General features: G+C 44.4%; 1 protein-coding gene across 1 annotated transcript in view; it reads left to right on the forward strand.

Moving 5' to 3' along the window:
- The window catches only part of LOC122939129 (1,25-dihydroxyvitamin D(3) 24-hydroxylase, mitochondrial-like), a 48,298-nt gene that overhangs the window by 67 nt on the left and 32,228 nt on the right, over positions 1–16,003 (forward strand). The window contains exon 2 of the mRNA XM_044295123.1: positions 15,883–15,962. Within this exon, the coding sequence (XP_044151058.1) occupies positions 15,960–15,962 (3 nt within the window). The 5' untranslated portion in view covers positions 15,883–15,959. The remainder of the gene's footprint in view (positions 1–15,882; positions 15,963–16,003) is intronic.

Consider the following 16,003-nt stretch of genomic DNA (forward strand, 5'->3'; position numbering starts at 1 on the left):
TTAGGAGAGTCCTGAAGCTGCTGCCCCTGCACATCTTGTGTCCCCCTGTTGTTCCAGCCCCTCACAGACCTCTGCCCACCAACTATCTCACCTATTCTTTATATAGAGCTCCTAAGAAGTTATGTCTCCCAGTGTCCCCACCCTTCCCTCTCATCAGTGGCATTTCACATTTTCACAGCCCCTCACCCCCCACATATTATGTCATGTCTCTGGAGGTTATATCAGTGCTGGAGCGTTATAAGAGGAGCAGCTGATATCAGTCACATATGATGTAATGTCTCTGGAGGTTATATCAGTGCTGGAGCGTTATAAGAGGAGCAGCTGATATCAGTCACATATGATGTAATGTCTCTGGAGGTTATATCAGTGCTGGAGCGTTATAAGAGGAGCAGCTGATATCAGTCACATATGATCAGTGCAGTTTCCAGGTAAAATTTCTCTCAGGGCGAGTGTCAAAAAAACTCCCTTACTTATGTCTGTGCCAGCAGCCCCCCTTATGTCTGTGCCAGTAGCCCCCCTTATGTGCCAGCAACCCCCCTTATGTGCCAGTTGCCCCCTTATGTGCCAGTAGCCCCCCTTATGTGCCAGCAACCCCCCTTATGTGCCAGTTGCCCCCCTTATGTGCCAGTAGCCCCCCTTATTTCTTTGCTAGCAGCCTCCCTTATGTGCCAGTAGCCAGTATCCCCCTTATGTGCCAGCAGCCCCGTTATGTGCCAGTAGCCCCCCTTATGTGCCAGTAGCCCCCCTTATGTGCCAGTAGCCAGTAGCCCCCCTTATGTGCCAGCAGCCTCCCTTATGTCTGTGCCAGCAGCCCCCCTTATGTCTGTGCCAGAAGCCCCCCTTATGTGCCAGCAGCCCCCCTTATGTGCCAGTAGCCCCCCTTATGTGCCAGCAGCCGCCCTTATGTGCCAGTAGCCAGTATCCCCCCTTATGTCTGTGCCAGCCCAGCAGCCCCCCTTATGTGCCAGGCTTGTCATTTTTACATATAAAAAATCCCCAAAAAACACATACTTACCTCCTCCAGAATGCGATGCAGGCCTCTTCCGGCCTGTGTCCCTCGCTGGCTCAGGCGGCAAGATGATGTCATCGCGCCGCCTACACTCGCCTCTGATAGGCTGCCAGCACTAGGCTGGCAGCCTATCAGAGGAACAGGGAGGCGACACACCTCTCCCTGCCCTGCCGCATTACAGACATTTGTATCGCTGTCCCGAGGACGGCGATACAGATGAGATGACTTTGGAGATGAGTGAGCGCTTCCACAATGGAAGCGCAGCGCTCCTCTCCTGCTGTGCCCTGCTGGCGCCCCCCTTCTGACAGCGCCCCGGGCGGCTGCCCGGCCCGCCCGCCCCAAGAAACGGCCCTGCATATGATGTAATGTCTCTGGAGGTTATATCAGTGCTGGAGCGTTATAAGAGGAGCAGCTGATATCAGTCATATATGATATAATGTCTCAGGAGGTTATATCAATGCTGGAGCATTATAAGAAGAGCAGCTGATATCAGTCACATATGATGTAATGTCTCTGGAGGTTATATCAATGCTGGAGCATTATAAGAGGAGCAGCTGATATCAGTCACATATGACATAATGTCTCTGGAGGTTATATCAGCGCTGGAGCATTATAAGAGGAGTGGCTGATATCAGTCACATATTACTGTGGACAGGTCATCAGTATCTGATTGGTGGGGGTCTGACACCCGGGACTAGGGATCGACCGATATTGATTTTTATACCAATATTCTGTGCATTTTCATATTAGGGAAAAAAAAATCCTACACAAATCTGCTGTTAAATGAAGAGATGCCATTATATATTTTTTTTTCTTTGCTGTCTTCCGTCCTGAATCGAGGGACCACTGCGGGCACCCTACATCTGTGTGACAAAGGGAGTGCTGCCAGATTTTCTTTATGGATATATATATATATATATATATATATATATATATTAAATATTTATACTTAATATATTTTTTTTTTTTTATGTGATAACTATTTCCCCCTTAGGGGCTAGAACCTGGGATCTTTTGATCCCTTGTCCTATTCACCCTGATAGAGCTCTATATGGGTGAATAGGACTTTACACTCTCCCTGCTGCCCTGTGCATAGTGCACACAGCAGCAGGGAGATTACTATGGCAGTCAGGGCTTCAGTAGCGTCCTGGCTGCCATGGTAACCGATCGGAGCCCCAGGATTACACTGCTGGTGCTCCGATCAGAAGATGCCACTGCCACCAATGAAGATAACTCACCCATTAATTCAAATATAGCCACACCCGACCTCTATGAGAGGTAGCTGCGATCCGCCGCAGTTTACCCCTCAGCTGCATCGCAGCTACCTCTCATAGAGGTCGAGTGCAGCTATATGATTCACCCGCCTCCTGTATTTGAATTTGTAACTGAGTTAACATAATTGGTGGCACAGTGGCCACAGCCCCTCCCCTCCTCTTCCCCTTTCGCCTCTCATTGGTGGCAGCGGCACAGGGGGGAGGGAGGGACTGCTCCATGTTCGCGATTCGTTATCGGCATATCGGCAAGGTTAGATGCTGATACCGATAACTTTGAAAATCCTGAATATTGGCCGATAATATCAGTAAATCCAATAATCGGTCGATCCCTACCTAGGACCACTGCCGATCAGCTGTTTGAGAAGGCACCGGGGCTCCTGTTTGAGCGCTGTGCCCTTCTCTATGCTTTTTCTGGGCCATGTGACGTCACGTTCATTGATCAAGTGGCCTAGGAGCAGCTCAGCCCCATAGAAGTGAAAGGGGCTGAGCATGATACCAAGCACAGCCGCTAAACAATGTACGGCGCTGAGCTTGGTGAGCTGTGAGGAGCCCGGGAACTACTGCCAGCACTTCAATAAACTTATCCTTTTGAATATGCAGAAAACATTTCCTTTACTTTGGATATTGTTTAGGCTGGCTGGGGGACTGGGTGGTTCATCTAGGACATGGAACGTCCACGTGTGACTGCTGTCCAAACTACTGACCTTAAATAACAGACACAGTTATCAACTAAATGAGCTGCTTAATGAGAAGCAATTTGATATAGTGCAGCGCACAATACTGTTCTGTTTAGCATACTGTTACTGTATCGTGTGCTAAAATGCATACATTCATATGCTCAAGACTGAAAAATGAACAAGTAATATCTCCAGCTCCAGGGTGGGCCCCCAAAATCAATTCCACTGGTTGGCCCTAGGCACCCCCCTTCTTTGTTTATTAGTGCAAATATTAAATGCTATAGGTCCTGTGAGATATTATTAGTAGATATGTTTGATGTTCTTAAATATTGTAATATTGCTTTTTAGACAATTGCATTACAAATTTTGGAGCCAACAACCATTATGGTCCTCTCCTGTTCTCCTGAGCATAAAAGACCCCAACTCACCTGTCCGTGGTCCTGCCGCTACTCTGTTCCCTGCTGCTTGTGGTCCCCACAGGAGCAGAACAAGGCCTCGTCATGTGACCGCAGCAGGCAATCACAGGCCTCAGCAGTCACAGCAACTTCAACGCTACATCAAAGCAGTGATGTGCCATTCAAGCTTCTGTGGCTGCTGAGGCCTGTGATTGCCTGCTGCGGTCACATGACAAGCAAGGGTTGATTAAGTGCGTCATAGGCTCGGGACTGTTTACGAACTTGGGCCCCTTTCCTCTATCAATGACTCCCTTCTGTGTTCTGCCCTATAGTTATTTTTATTTAGGTCCCATCATATTTTTGTCATACATTTACGTACACAAAAAAGTATACATTAATGGATTCCCCAGACAGATGCCATGCTGTGACATCTGTATAGAGTTCTGTCTGGGGCATCCATTAATGTATAGGTTTTTGTGTATGTTAAACGTTTGACAAAAACGCGGTATAAACCTAGCTATATAGTAAATACAGTATTTAAGATAACTATACAACATGAAATTCTTTGCAAACTTTGACCCTTTATGAAAGTTTTTATAACGGGGAAACAATAGTAAATGGTAATTCAGATAACAATATATTAAAGGGAACTGTCACGGCCTTTGGTTTGCGCCGTGACACTGTTGCCACACTTGCGGTTGCCCGTGGCAACGTGTTGCTGTGAGAGCATGCGGTGGCAGTGTCTCGGCCTTCTGGGCGATTGCCGTGACATGGTTGCCACGCATGCTGTTGCCAGTGGTAAAGTGTGGTTTGGTATGCTTGTGTGTGCACTTCCCCTTAAGTGGCTTCCTTCCTCTGTCTGGTGTTGGAAGGGTTAACTCCCTTCCTAGTGTTTTGTGCGTGGGTTATGTTCAGGGTGTTGTATCTCTTGTGTGGTGTTACATGGCTGGTGATGTTTGGTGTCCAGCATGTTTGCTAGACATTCCCCTGTTTCACGTATATTGCAGCTATGGGTGTCCTTGGTTCCTGTGTGGTTGTGGTTTGTACTGTGTCCTTTAACGTTGGTGTGGACAGCAGCACTTGTGCACGGGTTCCAGTCAGTGTGGCTGTGGTAGGTAAGTGTGTTATGGGTTTCGCTCTCCTTGCAGCGAAAACCCTCTCCTTGCAGCCTGGCCTCAGATAGAGACTCCTGTTCCTCCATGACTGGGATGAACAGGTCGTCTCTTCCCGGCTCCTTGGTGAGGGATTACCAGGGCGACTCAGGGTCTCTAGGAATCCTGAGTATGAGCCGTCCTACCGTCGGGGTCCGCTCATACGGTGAGGAGTCAGGGAGAGGATTAGGGACGCTGTAGGGGGTGACCTGCTCCCTTATTACTCCTTTTGGCCAGGCTGATCCCCCTTTACCTTTTGACACCGCACGGTGGGGGGTTTCCTCCACTCAGCACCGTGACAGGAACCTGTCATCAACTCTATGCTGCCCATACTAACGTGGGTAAGGTAAGTTCTATCATTTATAAGTTAGCTGTCTATCATTTATAAGTTTAAAGTAAGTGGTTGTCGAGAACCAACATCACAATCATTGCAGACTAGGCCTGGAAAAGAGTCATGGTCACCTGAGAAGAGTCATGGTTATTTATGAATTCTTGCTGATGACTGACAGTCTTCTACCTGGTTTTCTCCCTTTCTCTCTAGGAGAGAACTGCCAATCATCAGCAGATGGGCGAGAGAGCAGGAGATTATGAATAACCAGGACTCTTCTCAGGTAGATTTGACTCTTTTCAAGTCCTGGGCTGCAATGATTATGATGCTGGTTCTCGGCAACCACTGACTTTTAGCTCATGAGTGACACATCGCTGAAATCAGCATTTCTGTCACTATCTTATGCCACTCTCAGTGAGGTCAGCATAAAGTTGATGACAGGTTCCCTTTAAATTGTTTTTTTTTTATATTAGAGGGACATTTATCAAAACTGGTGATCAGATTCCACCTGGTTGCTAGGGAACACGAAGCCAGTTTTTCGTAAAACCAGTTTGGATTAATGTTCTCTAAAATGTACATATATTTGAGAAGCCACTCAGGAGCTTTGGCTCTGCTCTGCTCCACCTGAAATGGATGCCGCTGCTGGCCTCTTTCTCTCTGCTCTCTGTTTCGCTTTTCCCAGGTACCCAGCACAAGAACACACACATGCACTGGCCCGCTCTGCCTAAAATGAATGATGCAGGCCACCGCACTGCTGCTCTGCCTGACTGAGAGCCTGCACACAGACCAAGCTCAGTGCGCCACAGGGTGATGAAGCTGGCACTGAAGATAGAGGGGCGGGCATTCATGACATCAGAGGGGACGGGCACTGCAGGAATTTTCTCCTTCAAACTGATTGGAGGAAGCATGCAGTGACGTTGGTCCCTTCCTCCTCACTCTCGCTCCTTCTACTCTGGCACGGCTGTTATCGCAGCACTAGTGCTGCATATACATATCATATAAAAGTGTTATAGCACTGAGGGCGGTGCATGGGCATTTGAGATGGCGATGGGCCCCTCATTGACAAGGCAGTTTTTTGCTTGTGTGGGGACCGCTGAATCAGGTATTTAAAAATGGTGCCCGCTTACAAGTGCAGTGGGCATCATAGCCGCTGGGTTTCTGCTGTTTTAACAGCAGACACTTGGGACTAATGTCTGTGATAGGCGATAACAGAGATTGCAGACATTTAAGCCCTCAGATGCCGTGGTCAATTGTGAACACGCATCTTAGGAGACTTTCCTCAGGAGTGCTGCACTCCCAGTGCCTGAATGGCACCCCCCCTCCCGATGTGGCAATCAGGCAACCCATTGGTTGTATGTAAAAGCCCTGATCTTTCTAAAAAAAACTGGACTTTTACAGCTGTAATTCATTGCAATATGTTGCAGAAGAAATCTAATAATTGTTTTTAAAAATAGAACCAATATAAAAATTCTAATCAGCCCCCCTTCCCCATAATTCAAATAAAAATAAATAAACAATAAAAAATAAACATCATAGGTATAGCTGCTTCCTGAAATGTCCAAATTAAAATATAAATATAAAAATAAAAATATTTATTCCATATAGTGAACTCCATAACGTAAAAAATCTAAATGGACAATTCTCAATTTTTTGGTCGCTTCACTTAGATAAAAAAAAGTGATCAAAAAGTCACACACAATCCAAAATGGTATCAATGCAAACTACAGATCACCTTGCATAGGGAACAATCACCGTAAAAACAAAACCCATAAAACTATGGGGAAGTGAGTTTTTTTTTCCCAATTCCCCTGCATTTGGATTTATTTTTTCTAGTTTTCCACTACAACCTTTGCAATATTAAATGGATCCATTAAACTGCAGGGTGTTGAAAGGTTTAATGCAGTTATTGCAGTACAATGCGTTTACTAAAATTGCACAGTATATTGATGTAATACAATGCGTTGAATGAAACTGCAGTTATTGCAGTACAACACATTCACTAGCGGCATGGTATTTTGTCGATGGGATGAGCGAACCGACTTCGGATGAAACATTCGAAGTCGATTCACATAAAACTTTGTTTCAATACTGTACGGAGCGAGCGTTCCGTACAGTATTAGAATGTATTGGCTCCTATGAGCCGTGGTTGTTACTTTGCGAAGCCCCGCGGGACTTCGGGTAATAACTTCAGAAATTAATTTCTACTGTAAAAAACCTTTTACCGAACTCGGTTTCGGTTTCAAGGTACCACTTGGAATTTTTGTGAATTTTATTTTTTTTGTGATTCAATTTGGTCATCTCTAGTGGAGAGGAATGAAGAGAAAATAGGTCTTGTGGCAGAAGGGTTTCCTTCTCTAGAGCGTAGCACAGTTGAGGTGTATGAAGACAGTATAGAGACTGATTTTTATGAAGACTATCTTTCTTCTGTCCAAAGGTTTGGATTAAAGCCCCTATTAGACCACACAATAGTTGCGCAAATTATCGTGAAGAAACATATTGGCTCATGTAATCGTGCAGTCAATCAGGATGAAAGATGCCTGATTATCGGCATGTGTAATAACGGATCATCAGGGATGTGCTGCCGGTATGTGTACTCAGGGATGTGCTGCTGATAATGAATAGAACAGAATTAGGAACTCAGTTTGCATTGGCCTGTGTAAACAGGTGGGTGCAAAAGAGCACTGATGGATGGGCGATCGCACTGCCCAATGATCAGGCAGTGTAATACCGCCCTTACTCCAGAATTTAATGAGACACAGTTTAGTGTTGATGTGAACTCATTGCGTAACCTAAACTGACCTAACCTACATATAAGAACAAATCAGCAGCAGATTGGGAAAATGTCATGGATGGTGACATCCCAGCATATGCAGCCCCCCCCTAGGCTTTTACTTTAACATGGACAGGTCAGAGACTTTGATTGAATTCTTTGAGATTCTGAATGATGAATTCCCTCTTCATTATGCAAGTGATGTATGAGAGATTTATTTTTAAAGGTGGTCTAAGATCTTCCGTGTTCTTTCCTTTGTCATTGGGCAGTTCTTTAGCCAATTTTTCTAGGGCTGTAAAGAGAGATCTGAAGGCATTGATCTATCCCTCTTAACCTACTAGTTTATCTGAAGGAGAGAAGAACGCTCAGAGATGGCTTCACCAATACCTCTACCTCTATATGTAAAACGGCCATGCCTCTACAGCCAGTTGGAGTAACTGGTTACATGACTTGAATGTAAAAGGCAAGCAAAGGTGGCCATTGATTTGCAGTCCACTAAATCAAAGACACTTGCTTATCACCATTATATTTCTCAATAATAAGCTTAAAGAGTAACTTAACTTTTTTGAAACGTATGGTAATTTATAGCGACAGATCAAAATTTTTGATCGGTGGGGCCCGAGTGCTGATTGCAAAAAGAAGGTAGAAGCACTCAGCTGAGTGCGGCTTCTCCACGCTGCTCAGCAGGAAAGTGAAGACAGCCTCATAAACTTTCCGTTGAACCCGTCTCCATTTCCATGCTCAGTAGCCAGGAGAAGCAGAAGCTGAGTACTTCTAATTCCTTGTTCTAACGATGTAGGGGTCTCAGCACTTGGACACCTACCAATCAAAACTGACTCTTCCCTTAGTAACCCCATTTCCCTCCTCTAATCCTTATTCTGAACTGAATTCTTCTGACAGTAATCCCCCCACCCAATGCACTAGTATGCACAACTCAGCCTGCACAACTCTTTTTAGTACATAGGTGGCTGGACCACTTTGCAAAACAACACACTTTACCTTTTGTGTCACCTCCATTCCCTCATAGATTGTAAGCACTTGCGAGCAGGGCCCTCACTCCTAGTGCCCACAATGTATGAAATGAGCCAACCCCTTTAAGGGTGCTGCCATTTTTAGTTTTTGAATCACTGCCTTCCACTGCCATAACAATATTCTGTTAATGTTTTATACATGAGTCATCATATATGGTTATAAAGATAGGAAGTATTGTAAATTAGGAGAATTGGCACATGTCAGCTATGGGTGCCATATTGCTGAACATTCGTTCTCTAGTACCATTTAAAGTAGCATTAAGATTCTCGTATAATGACACTCTATTAACCCTATGAATAACCGCTGATATAGAAAGTAAAGTAGACCTCCACCTGGAGGCTATATGTAGTCTTGCAGACATCAAGATATACTGTAGAAGTTTGTAGGCCTTATTATTAAATGTTGGCGGTTTAAGCCCCAGCAGGTATGCAGGTGCTGGCAAAGGATCCCTTCAAATACCTCAAATAATAATTAGTCCAGAACCGTCTGGAAACGATCCACCATATGTGTAAGGTATTACCCACTTCCTGTCACCCACAAAAACATAGAGGGGAAACAAGTGGGTAGATAAGGTGCAGCCTAGAGGGCACAATATATACTTTATGAAGTATCTTTAGAGAGGTTTCCATTAGGGTAACATACCACCTTCTTTTGCTAGTGGACTTCTCCAAGTCCACCTCCCATCCATACATAAAGGCCAACTTCGTTTGTGATAGTGATGAGTTTAAGATATAATATATAAAGGAGAGGGTACCTTTCTCTAAGGCTCTGTATTTACAGAGCCATTCCAATTCCATATATTTTATATTCCAATATTATATATTCTATAGAGTGTGAGGCAGTGACAGGCCTCATGGTTGTTAGGGGAGATATATGGCAGGATTTGCTGTGTCTTCCCCACAATCACCAGGTCTGAAGCAAGACCAGGTGCAGTAATCACCTGGGGATAAATAAATCCTCAGAGTGAGAGGGGGTGGGGTCTTGCACACAGAAGGCTGGAGTGGTTCTGTGTGGTCTGAGTTGGGAGGACTGAGAGACCACTATCCCCCAAGAGACACTGGTGTGGGAGCAGCCTGGAGGTTGGCCTGGGAAAAGCCGCATCTCATTACGGGTGTGAACTGTGTTACACAAGGTGAGGCAGGGACACGTTATTAATGTATTAGTTAGAGCCTGGACGGGCGAGTGTTTATTATTTTGTTGTTCTGCTTTAGCTGGTGTGCCACAATAAATGCACTGTTTGGACCTGAAACCTGGTGTCCTGAAGCCGTATCTGTGAGGATGATCCCCTGAAAGAAAGTTACCTGTAACGATCGCATACACACACAGGGGGGCAGGGAAGTAACCACTGTACTCCACCCTCACCCCTGGCCCTGCTTACTTGCCTCGCAAGTCCTAATGACTGGGGACAATTTAACAGCAATCCCTAGCTTGGAATAGGTGCAGGGAGGACAGACCAGACAAACAACAGAATGTGAACGGAACGAGTCAATATCACGAGAGCAACGAAGTACAAATGGAGCGAGCAGAAAATAGTCAGGAGAAGCCGGGGTCAGAATACCAGGAGAACAGCAAAGTACACAAGGAGCAGGCAGAGGATCGTCAGGAAATCAGCAGAAAGTAAGTAAGCCAGGTCAGACAAAATCACAGGTGGAACCTAAATAACAGGCAACCTGTGGCTAGCAGGCTGCCTGCTTAATTACTGACTAGCAGGGGTCATGTGACGTGGCCAGCGTCACATGACTCACCCTGCTGCAAATGGCTGAGCACCGAGTGCCCAGCTCGGTGCTCAGGCTTAATCTGGTTGCTGGGGAAGCCGAGGCCATCGGCTGCGCTGAGGAGACGTGCGCTGCCGGGTCCGTCCCGTCCCCCATCACCTAGGAGACAAGGACACTGCACGCATTCTCACTCCTGCACAGAGGCGGGGCGCGGTCGATGCTGCGGAGAGTGAGCGCATCGCCGGCGCCCCATGACATTACCCCTCAAAGGGCTATTTATTGAGATGTCAAGAAGTGGAAAACTTAGTGGAGGTTAGAGAGTAAAAATATGCTCTGGACATGAGTTTGGATTGAAGTAAGAACTCACCAACATGGCATAGTTTAGCATGTTTCCACCAAACAAAAGAAGTTGGTGATAACCCAAAATCTAAATATAGGCATTAGAGGTAAGATTGGGCTTTGAAATTTGTGTTTAAAATGAATTTTCTGCCATAGCTGCAACTCCCAAAGACATGTCAGGACACCAAATGAAATCTAACAGGGACACTGCTGTCCATAGGTCATATTCAAGTAGAACCCACTGCGGGGGATTAGGGAGTGCATGGAAGGACACTAATTGAGACAGCCGAGCTGCTGGGTCACATTTATACAAATGAGGTACTAAAAACACTGTCAGATTTTTAAAGTGATTTTTTAAAATAAAATAAAAATTGTCAAAAAATGATTCCTGTTTGGGGGCAGATGCCTGTCATTTTGTATAGACACATGGTGGTACCGGAAGAATCAGTGTTTTTTAACAAGCAGTCCAAAAATTATTCCTTTTTTGTGAGCAGCAACAACTTTGGTGTTATGTTAAAGAAAATATATATATTCTCCACCAATCTGCTGCTTGACTACATGTGCCAGTGACAGTGTACCATGGAACATGATGGACAACAGAGGAGATGTGCAGCTGTGGAGGTCTAGTAGTAGTTGCAGCAGGGGTAGTAGTAGCTGCAGGAGCAGCACAGTATGGATTCTGGTGGACTGAGCAGGAGATGTGTAGCTGTGTAGTTCTAGTAATAGCAGCAGCGGCAGTACAGCATGGAACATAATGCACAATGCTGAAGACATGCGGATGTGCAGAGGTAGCACAGCAGGGGTAGTAGCAACTGCAGCAGCAGTACAGCATGTAACACGATGGATAAGCAAGGAAATGTGCAGCTGTATAGGACTAGTAGTAATGGCACCAGGGGCAGGAGTTGTAACAGCAGCTGTACAGTATGGACTATGATGGACAAGGCAATAGATGCACAGCTGTCTGGGTTAGTAGCATTGGCAGGTGGGGTTGTAACAGCTGCAGTAGCAATGGCAGCAGCAGTAATGTGTGATTTGAGGCTGCATAGCGGGAGTAGTAGCAGCATCATATACAGTACAGCATGGAACATGATGTACAACATAGGAGATATGTGGCTGTATAAGGCTAGTAGTAGCGGCAGTACAGTATGAAAAATGATGAACAAGGCAGAATAGATATGGCTGTGTAGGGCTAGTAGTAGTGGCAGCAGAGGCAGAAGTAGCTGCAGTGGCATCAGCAGCAGTACAGTATAGAACATGCTGGACAAGGCGGAATAGATATGGCTGTGTAGGGCTAGTAGTAGTGGCAGCAAAGGTAGAAGTAGCTGCAGTGGCATCAGCAGCAGTACAGTATGGAACATGCTGGACAAGGCAGAATAGATATGGCTGTGTAGGGCTAGTAGTAGTGGCAGCAGAGGCAGAAGTAGCTGCAGTGGCATCAGCAGCAGTACAGTATGGAACATGCTGGACAAGACAGAATATACACTCACCTAAAGAATTATTAGGAACACCATACTAATACGGTGTTTGACCCCCTTTTGCCTTCAGAACTGCCTTAATTCTATGTGGAATTGATTCAACAAGGTGCTGATAGCATTCTTTAGAAATGTTGGCCCATATTGATAGGATAGCATCTTGCAGTTGATGAAGATTTGAGGGATGCACATCCAGGGCACGAAGCTCCCGTTCCACCACATCCCAAAGATGCTCTATTGGGTTGAGATCTGGTGGCTGTGGGGGCCATTTTACTACAGTGAACTTATTGTCATGTTCAAGAAACCAATTTGAAATGATTCAAGCTTTGTGACATGGTGCATTATCCTGCTGGAAGTAGCCATCAGAGGATGGGTACATGGTGGTCATGAAGGGATGGACATGGTCAGAAACAATGCTCAGATAGCCCGTGGCATTTAAACGATGGCCAATTGGCACTAAGGGGCCTAAAGTGTGCCCAGAAAGCATCCCCCACACCATTACACCACCACCACCACCACCACCAGCCTGCACGGTGGTAACAAGGTATGATGGATACATGTTCTCATTCTGTTTACGCCAAATTTGGACTCTACCATTTGAATGTCTCAACAGAAATCGAGACTCATCAGACCAGGCAACATTTTTCCAGTCTTCAATAGTCCAATTCTGGTGAGCTCGTGCAAATTGTAGCCTCTTTTTCCTATTTGTAGTGGAGATGAGTGGTACCCGGTGGGGGTCTTCTGCTGTTGTAGCCCATCCGCCTCAAGGTTGTGCGTGTTGTGGCTTCACAAATGCTTTGCTGCATACCTCGGTTGTAACGAGTGGTTATTTCAGTCAACGTTGCTCTTCTATCAGCTTGAATCAGTCGGCCCATTCTCTTCTGACCTTTAGCATCAACAAGGCATTTTCGCCCACAGGACTGCCGCATACTGGATGTTTTTCCCTTTTCACACCATTCTTTGTAAACCCTAGAAATGGTTGTGCGTGAAAATCTCAGTAACTGAGCAGATTACTCAGACCGGCCCGTCTGGCACCAACAACCATGCCACGCTCAAAATTGCTTAAATCACCTTTCTTTCCCATTTTGACATTCAGTTTGGAGTTCAGGAGATTGTCTTGACCAGGACCACAACCCTACATGCATTGAAGCAACTGCCATGTGATTGGTTGACTAGATAATCGCATTAATGAAACATAGAACAGGTGTTCCTAATAATTCTTTAGGTGAGTGTATATGGCTGTGTAGGGCTAGTAGTAGTGGCAGCAGAGGCAGAAGTAGCTGCAGTGACAGCAGCACCAGTACAGTATGGAACATGCTGGACAAGATGGGAAATGTGCAGCTGTGTAAGGCTATAGCAGCAGCAGGGGTAATAGTAGTAGTGGCAGCAGTATAGTATGGAACATGCTGGACAAGACGGGAAATGTGCAGCTGTGTAAGGCTATAGCAGCAGCAGGGGTAATAGTAGTAGTGGCAGCAGTATAGTATGGAACATGCTGGACAAGACGGGAAATGTGCAGCTGTGTAAGGCTATAGCAGCAGCAGGGGCAATAGTAGTAGTGGCAGCAGTATAGTATGGAACATGCTGGACAAGACGGGAAATGTGCAGCTGTGTAAGGCTATAGCAGCAGCAGGGGTAATAGTAGTAGTGGCAGCAGTATAGTATGGAACATGCTGGACAAGACGGGAAATGTGCAGCTGTGTAAGGCTATAGCAGCAGCAGGGGCAATAGTAGTAGTGGCAGCAGTATAGTATGGAACATGCTGGACAAGACGGGAAATGTGCAGCTGTGTAAGGCTATAGCAGCAGCAGGGGCAATAGTAGTAGTGGCAGCAGTATAGTATGGAACATGCTGGACAAGACGGGAAATGTGCAGCTGTGTAAGGCTATAGCAGCAGCAGGGGCAATAGTAGTAGTGGCAGCAGTATAGTATGGAACATGCTGGACAAGACAGGAGATGTACAGCTGTGTAGGGGCAGTAGCCATGGCAGCAGAGGTATGAGTAGCTACAGTAACAGTATAGCATAAAACATGAGGGGTAGATGTGCAGTTATGCAAATGTGATATTACTATTGTACAATGTTACAAATTATATCAATGTAAGCAAAATAATTCTGCCCAATATATTTAGAGTTTGCTTAAAGGAAAGCCAAACATAAAATACAGCAATTAGTTTTGAACAATGATCATTTGTTCATGGACTCTGTGAACACATCTTAGACCTACTTTTATGGAAATATGTCTAAAAATAGTAGTCTTGGCAAAGTAACTAAGCAGAGAGCAAAAATCTTAAGATGGATTTGTCTAAATATAAGACTTTTGAATATGCCGGTGTTATGGCTCAGTATATAACAATGTTAAACATCTTGTGAATAGACAAAGAAAAAAGCTCTTGGGCAAGTAAGTTCCCATGTCCTTTCACTACTTCTAGTTCAAGTGAGTTCAGTAGAACTGTTCTCGAATTCCTATTTAGATACAAGGACAAAAACAACCCTGGTCATTTAGCTCGGCGGTTTAAGAAGTTCAAGTAATTCATAGTTTACAGAATGTCACTATTTTTAGTAAATAGGCTATTTACAACCAAAAATAAGTAGCTTTGTGGGTAAGAAATGCCCCAGATTTAGGGTGAACTTTAGGATGGAAGACTGAAATGCTGTATGATTCACACCTTAATTACTGGTATGCATAGATAATAAACAATTCTTATGCTCATTTATAACTGAGATTATTTCTGTGGTGAGAATATTATTGCCAAAAAAAAAAAACATTCATGATGCTAACATAGGATTTTACCAATGATTTTGTAGTGTGGACTGAATATATAGATGAACTTGCTAATTGGAATTCTGGAAAAGCTGGGTGGTTATCTATTTGGGACATTGAAAAGTTGTAATCCAGTCTACAAGAAACAGAAACTTCTAAGACAGAATTGTACATTCAACTCAAAATAAGAGGGCAAAGCAAGGACCTGTGTGATCCAGGAACATTCTTTTAAAGATGGAAAGTATAGTTGGGTGAGAGGTGAAAATTCAACCGTAGGACTGTAGCTTTATATATCATTATTTAGTCCATAATAAAATTGAATATTTTAAATGACTGATAACATTAATGTATTAAAATCATAATATGATTACATATCATTCAACTATTTCAATTATAATTTACTATACAAAAAGTACATAATTCTTTTAGAATAGCTATTTTATGAAAAGTTAGAGATAACTTTGTGTTAAACAAGTTTCCAACTAAGAATGCTTTTGTACCTAGGCAAGCAGTGCACTTGAACTTGAAGCTCTTGAACTGGTTCATCTCCTTAATTAGGAAACAACAAATTAATTCATACTACCCTGATATAAGAATTCACTAATTTCAAACCTGTTCCATGCCCTTCCCACCCAACTCGTACCCAATGATATTTAAGGCTACTGTTTGACTTTTTGTAGTGCCATTCCATATAAAAGACATTTCAGACCAATCCATTCCACTTTCACATACTCTTTATAGTTGACTTGAACATCTAGGAGACATCTACATAACTTTATTGCTGAGAAAGGGGCACACACTAGAATAATTAAATATAAAGCACCTGCCATGAAGACTCTCTCATTAGCATTGTCACCTTGCATTGTTCAAAGTTTTATACACAAAGTACATTTTCACACACAGTCTGAAAGCATTGCCTTCACAAAGGGAAGACCATTACCGTTCTCCTGTCTCCCAGGTCCTGTTGATTTGCCTGGTATTGGAAGCCTCTTAAATGTCATTTGGAATGGAGGACTACAAAATCAACATGAAATTATGGTATGTTTATTATAGAATGTACATGATAAGTATGATTAGGT

The sequence above is a fragment of the Bufo gargarizans genome, chromosome 5 (assembly GCF_014858855.1).
Source record: "Bufo gargarizans isolate SCDJY-AF-19 chromosome 5, ASM1485885v1, whole genome shotgun sequence".
NCBI classification, from domain to species: domain Eukaryota; kingdom Metazoa; phylum Chordata; class Amphibia; order Anura; family Bufonidae; genus Bufo; species Bufo gargarizans.